The 7479-nt window shown below is 37.0% G+C and overlaps 1 protein-coding gene across 1 annotated transcript; it reads left to right on the forward strand.

The window, feature by feature from the left end:
* Positions 1-713: 713 nt before the first annotated feature.
* Positions 714-7139, forward strand: LOC117657745 (vomeronasal type-2 receptor 26-like). Its single transcript, XM_087893288.1, has 4 exons — positions 714-875; positions 2398-3246; positions 5523-5649; positions 6088-7139. Exons 1-4 carry the CDS (start codon positions 714-716, stop codon positions 6984-6986), a joined length of 2037 nt encoding a protein of 678 aa, XP_087749414.1. The 3' UTR covers positions 6987-7139.
* The last annotated feature ends 340 nt before the right edge of the window (positions 7140-7479 follow it).

Raw genomic sequence — 7479 nt, forward strand, 5'->3', positions numbered from 1 at the left:
TTTTGAAATTGAATTTAAGGAACATCCTTCTCTAAAACGTTACTTTTTACCACTGTAAGAATTTTTTTTCCTTTCCATTCATTTTCTAATCTTAGTCGGATCTCCCAAAATGACTTATATGACTAATAGTTCTTTGAGAATAAATGCATGGTTTTGTATATAAACTTACACTTGTTTCCTTGTCTTTTAAACTTATCTGATTGTGGGAAAACAAATCATTTTCAGTGTGTTAAAATCTTAATCACGAAATGTGTGAAACTATTCTGCAAAAAGTCCCTTTGGAGAACATTTAGTGAGTATAAATATATAGTCTGCGCTGTCACTTCTAGCATAATTTACATAGATTAAAAGAGTGATACTTCCTGGTTGTATTCTATTTTGTGCCAAACGGATAGAAATAAATGTGATAGCTTGAACACTTTACATTGTTGAAAACTATACAATTTATTGAGTGTTTTACAAAGACTCACATCTTCTTACTTACAACAGAGACAGAAATGGTTGTTACTCATATATCAATGCTTTCACCATCAAAGAATTGTCAATTTATTTTGTTCAAGGGGGGTGTTTAACCTATTTGCAGTATAATAACGAAATTCTACCAGCATGCCCTCGCCTTGGCCTTTGCTGTGAAGGAGATCAATGAGCATTCCCAGATCTTACCTAACGTCACTCTCGGGTTCCACATCTATGACAGTTACAACAACCCAAGGATGACCTATCGCACCACTTTGGACCTTCTATTCAAATCCCAGAAATTTGTTCCAAACTACAAATGTGATAGCCAGAAGAATCTCATGGCCATCATTGGGGGACTAGGTCCTGATACATCATCCTTTATGGCAGAAAGTGTACATGTCTACAAAATTCCACAGGTAGTTTGGGGTGGAATGAGAGAGAAAAGTGTTTTGTAATTGATAGTAGATACTAGTTGCTTACCATACCTTTCTCCAGGAATTCAGTTAAATACATGTTTATCACTCCTCTTCTGTTTTCCCCACAACTCAATAGACTGGCTCAAGGTAATCCAATTAAATCAAAATCTTTTATTATAATCATACAGGTGTTTTGGCTGTCAGACAGCAACAGGTCACAAGTCTTCTTACTACAATTTGTTTGTGTATGATAAAAGTACTTCACTGTAAAACTCTACTGTTTTATTTAGCAATTGTGGAAGGATTGGTGCTCTAGGGTTAATTAGTATTTTGCTATGCCTTTCTTCATGATTTCAATTTTGCTCTCTTTGCTCTCCCTTCTCCAAATATTCAATATGTTGACTCAGAATAATCAGTCAATAGAAACTAAATCTTTTACTACAATCATAGATCAGAAAAATTTAAATTTAAGTCACAAATTACAGTACAAAATTCATCTTATTTGAGAGGGTAACTTGATGGTCTGACCACTATCTGTGGTGAAATCTGAAGCTGTGTCAAGAGGAGGATAGAAAAGGCTGGTTAGCACATAGAAGATAGAATAATAGAAGGGATCTTGGAGATATTCTAGTCCAACCCACTCTTCAAGCAGGAGACCCAATACCATGTCAGATACATCACTGTCCAGTCTCTTTTTGAAAGCCTCCAGTGATGGAGCACCCACAACTTCTGAAAGCAAGTTGTTCCATTGGTTAATTGTTTTCACAGTTATGAAATTTCTCCCTAGTTCTTTCCTTGGTTAGTTTCCATCCAATGTTTCTTGTCTTGCCTTCTGCTACTTTGGACAATAGATTGACAGCGTCATCTTTGTAGGAGCCCCTCAAATATTGGAACACTGTTACCGTATCTCATGGTTTTAGGGAAGATTGCCTTTCAACCACTTCCCGCCCATCCCCAACTGAAAGTTATCATTATTTTTATTGATACCCTCAACTCAGCTCCAGATTCCACCAAGCTATCTGACAATAGGTTACAAGTTTCCTTGGTATGTCTTGGTTGGGTTTGTTAGTAATAACTGAATTTAAAACTCATTTGATTTATAAATAAATAAATAAATTCAACCAATAAATTTGCCTAGAAATTGTAGAAGGATTGTGGGGTATGTGGTACGTCTGGAGATCTCCATGATAATTGTAGTAAATGAAGACATGATTAATCCTTTCTATTCCTCCAGAATCTCATGGGCATAGTCTTTTATGTATAAGTATTAGAGAGTTAACAATTTTCCACATGTTCTAAGGGGATGAACTGAGTGTAGTTGTAAACTAGTTATATTTCAGATGAGAAAATATTTCATCATGGAATTTTAGTTGCTTTTCTTTTTTATCAGAATTGTCATAATCTACACAGAATTGGACAAATGTTCAATGTAGGGAGACCTTCATTAAGTTTCTAACAAGGAATCTTCACATTTCTCCCATGATTTTCATGAAGAATGAATTTCTCTTTTTTGTTTGTTTAGTTGACTTATGGTTCCTTTGCCCAAGAAGACTTTCAGATTACTAAATTATTTCCGCTTTATTGCATGGTCCCAAAAGAGGAGCATCAGTACACTGGACTTATACAACTTCTTCTGCATTTTGGATGGACATGGATTGGAGTCTTTGCTTCTGAAAATAAGGAAGAACGTTTTTTGCAGAAACTGCAGTCATTGCTTTCACAGAACGGGGTTTGTTTAGCTTTCACACAAAACATTCCACAACATCTCCACTTGGAAGATTTGTCAGAATTGTTAGATTCAGTCTCAATTATTTCAAATAATTTGATGAATCGAAAATCGAATGTTTTTCTTGTCCATGGAGAATCCATCACAATAGCATGGTTCATAAGTGTCATGTTTCTACGTGATCCCAAAAATAAAGAGAGTGCATTATTTAGGAATGTTTGGATCCTGATGAATTCAATTGATTTCATCCTGCTGGGAATTCAAAAGAATTGGGATGTCCAGTTGTTCCATGGGGCGCTTTCCTTTACTGTGCATACAAGAGACATTCAAGGTTTTAAAGAATATCTTCAAGTCATCAAACCTTCAACCCACAAAGATGGATTTATTCAAGAGGTTTGGGACCGATTGTTTGAATGTTCATTTTCAAATACAGAATTATCTTCAACAATCACTGAGACTTGTACTGGAGAAGAGAATTTGGAGAATCTGCCTGCACCTCTGTTTGAGTTGCAGATGACTGGTAAAAGCTACAGTATCTACAATGCTGTTTATGCAGTGGCACATTCTTTGCATGAGGCAGTGAGATCAAAATCCCAACCAAGAGAGATTCAAAGGGTTGAATTTCCTAATCTGCTGTCTTGGCAGGTAATCTTTCCATGCCACACCTATCTTGTATTTCAACAATTACCAACAATCATCCACAATATAATATAGCTTATTTACCCTAGTCTATGGCTACAACTCAATAGAGAAACTGAGTCAACAAAGCTATTAGTTTTATAAAATAATAGGATGAACATAAACCATGTCTTTCCTAATTTCAGGATAGTCAATGGGATTTACTGTATGCATCAATTTTCATTGTATAAATAACTTTTCATCTCCACGTAGAATTGGCCTTTTTTGTGAATTTATCCAATCTGGTTCCAAGATGAATTCAATTGCATTGTGTGTGAAGACAGTCTTTTTTCTTTTTTTGTACCCAAAAAAACATTTTTGAAATGTAGACATTTTACTTTTCTTATTAGCTTGTGAATAATGATTCTCACCAGAGCCATGGTGGCGCAGTGGTTAGAAAGCAGTACTGCAGGCTACTTGTACTGGCTGCCGGTTCCCAGCAGTTTGGCAGTTTGATGCACATTGGCTCAAGGTTGACTCAGCCTTCCATCATTCTGAGGTTGGTGAAATGAGGAGCCAGATTGTGGGAGGCAAATGCTATCTCTGTAAACCACTTAGAGAGGGTTGCAAAACACTGTGAAGCACTATAGAAGTCTAAAAGCTATTGCTATCCAAAATTATCCTCAGCCAGTTCTCTAATCTACTTTTCCTTGGCTCAGGAATATTTCAGATTTGGGATGGAGAGCTTTCTCTTGCTATCAATTTCAAGAGAAATGGACCAAATGTCAGTCCTTTTCAGCTGTGTCCTCTACCCTTTGAAACAACTCTATCTTTGAAAGAATATCTCCCTCTCCCTCCCTCCCTCCCTCCCTCCCTCTCCCTCTCTCTCAAAACAATTGAGTCTCAGATGATAAAATCTGTCTAAAGGAAATTTGTCAGGTCTCAGGATGTCAAATACCTTAGCACTAACAAAGAACAAACAATGTAGGATGAGTTTAGATATGGTCCAATTTTGATTGTCTAGTTGTTTAAATAGTGAATATAAATCATATCTGAATCAAGTTGTGTAATGCCAATACCTCGTTTTGATTTTGATTTGTTAGCTGCTGTTGTTTCATTTTTTCCCTTGGTAGTAACATTAAATTAATATTAGAAGAGACTTGTGTCTTTCTCTGAAATATAGATTATCTATATTCTAAGTGTATTTATTTGATATTTGTTAGCGCAATAGAAAGAATGATTAAGAGAAAGTTAAATATACTGACCACTACTTCATTATTATTTTTCCAACTCTCTTCCATTCTCTTTCAAGTAGCTCCATTCATTTCTTCAAGGCATTTCTTTCAACAATTCAGCTGGGGAGAGAGTGTTCCTCAATGAGAAAGGGGAAGCAACAAGTGGATTCGACATCACCAACTTTATCACTTTTCCAAATAGATCCTTTCAGAAAGTCAAAGTTGGAAAGATTGATCCTCATATTCCCAATGCGAAGGAATTAATCATTGACGAAGATGTGATTGTGTGGCATCCAGCTTTTAACCAGGTGTGGACTCATTTAATCAACTACTCCTTGATGCATTATGATCCAATACTTAACATAGTCTCTTTAGAAATCTAATTTGTGATTTTTGAAATGGCATATTCTGTACAAACATTGTCAATGATCAATCTTTCATCAAATTGACAAAATGACATTACAATTTAAAAGATAGGTATTCACATTTGGGTTGCATTTCCATTTGAAATCATAAGATACTGTTCCCATAATATTGTAATCACATATATTTCTTTATTCACCCTGCCATTCTCCAAATACACCCTTTGCTCATACTTATAGTGTCAACATTTTAATGTATAGTTAAAAAATGTGATGGCTCAGTGGTGAAAGACACTGAGAAGCTGAAAAGCTGCCAGCCCGGGTTTGAGATCTGAGCACTATGCAATAGTGTGAGCTCCCATTCCTGCCTCAGCTCCCGTCCACCTAGGAATTCAAAAGCATGCAAATGTGAGTAGATTCATAGGTACCACTTTGGTGGGAAGGTAACAATATTCCTTGTCATATAGCCATGGTGGCTACATGACCATGGAAAATATCTTTGGACAATGCTGGCTCCCTTGGTCAAGAAACGCTGTGAACTCTGTGTCCTAGATTTCAACACAACTGGATGGGGAAACCTTTACCTTATAAATATACCTGGAATAAGCCTTTGAGAATTCAAATATTCTTCCTCTCACCATAAAGAAGAACAATACAAATTGCTTAAAATTTTCTCTTTGCAAAAATCTTTTATGTTTATCACCAGGTTCTTCCAATTTCTGTGTGTAATGACCCTTGCTCCCCTGGATCCTGGAAGAAAGGGTTGGAAGGAAAACAATTCTGTTGCTACGACTGTGTTCCATGTCCAGAAGGGAAGATTTCAAATCAAAAGGGTAGGTTAGACATTCCAGCAAGTCCTCAATAGAAGCAAATTGTAATTCACTACTTTAGTGTAGCAAGTAGTTTTGTGAGTTCTTCAAGGTGAGTATCCATTTCTATACCTGTGAATCACAATGCCATGAGAGCTGAGCTTTTATATCCACCCCTACAGATTTCTTCTCTGTGTTTTGGAAAAATGGGAAATGTCAAAAGGGTCTAAATTTTAATAATTTTGAAAATTTATTAGACAGGATTGAATAATTGCCCTTTCCATTGTACTTATTTTATGGTGATCCCAGGTGATACAACGATGGAAAAACTGCATTTCCCTAGAAACATGATCCAACTGGTAGCCAATAGAAAAAAAATGGGAGGGATAACAGTTGGCACCCATAAAATATTATTTTCAAAAATATGGAATGTATAAAATCATGCCTTGATTTCCCTTCCAGATATGGATGACTGTTTTCAATGTTCAGAAGATCATTATCCAAATAAAGAAAAGAAAGGATGTATCCTGAAACTGGTGGTGTTTCTAACCTTTGAAGAAACCATAGGAATTGGTTTGGCCTCGGCAGCTCTTTGTTTCTTCCTCTTGACATCTTGGGTACTTGGAATTTTTATTAAGCACAGGGATACTCCCATTGTCAAAGCCAACAACCGGTCCCTCACCTACACCCTCCTTGTCTCTCTTCTGCTCTGTTTTCTCTCCTCTTTGCTCTTCCTCAGCCAACCTGGCAAAGTGACCTGCCTTCTCCGGCAACCAACTTTTGGCATCACCTTCTCAGTGGCCATTTCCACTGTACTGGCCAAAACCATCACCGTGGTTGTGGCTTTCATGGCCACTAAACCTGGTTCTCAGATGAGAAAATGGGTGGGAAAAAAATTGGCCTTTTCTATTGTCCTTTTTTGCTCCCTCTTCCAAGTATGTATTTGTACTATTTGGTTGTTCTCATTCCCTCCATTCCCTGAGTTGGACATGCACTCAGAGCTCCAGGAAATGATTTTACAATGCAACGAGGGGTCAACTTTCTTCTTTTATTGTGTCTTGGGATACATGGGTATCTTGGCCATCACCAGCTTTATTGTGGCTTTCTTTGCCCGTAAATTACCCGGCAGCTTTAATGAAGCCAAGTTCATCACCTTCAGCATGTTGGCCTTTTGCAGTGTGTGGATCTCCTTCTTTCCAGCCTATCTGAGCACAAAAGGCAAAGCCATGGTAGCTGTGGAGGTCTTCTCCATCTTGTCCTCCAGTGCTGCATTATTGGGATGCATATTTTTGCCAAAATGCTACATCATTGTTTTCAGGCCTGAGCTAAACCACCGGGAACAACTTATAAAGAGAATGTAGGGCATCATGTGTTCTTTCTGGCTATGGAAATGATTAACAGAACAAAAAGAGTAGAGTGCTGCTATCTACAGGAAATTATAGATGTCATTGTTTCTGTCAAACAAGATTTTAATGATTTAATTAAAGTTTTCATGAAGGATCACTCTCCATCAACCAATGTATATCTACTGTACCTAATTATCCAATTTTAATAATGTTGCAATTTAGGGACATTATATAAAACATAATCTTCCTTCTAACTCATCCCATTAGAAGTATATGCTGACCATTGACCATAATAAATTTTGATTTAATTTGGTTTGATTTGGGTGTGTCTTCCACTAGTCTTTTGGATAAGACCCTTTCCATCATGCAATGGCTAATAAAATACCACATCAGGCTAGAAAGCAGGAGACCCTGAGTTCCAGTCCTGCCTTAGCTATGAAAGTCATCTGGCTATCTTTAGGACAGTCCTTCTCTCTCAGCCCAACCCACCTCACAGGGTTGTTATTTA

Source organism: Pantherophis guttatus, chromosome 4 (assembly GCF_059756535.1).
Source record: "Pantherophis guttatus breed Tessera chromosome 4, ASM5975653v1, whole genome shotgun sequence".
Taxonomy (NCBI): domain Eukaryota; kingdom Metazoa; phylum Chordata; class Lepidosauria; order Squamata; family Colubridae; genus Pantherophis; species Pantherophis guttatus.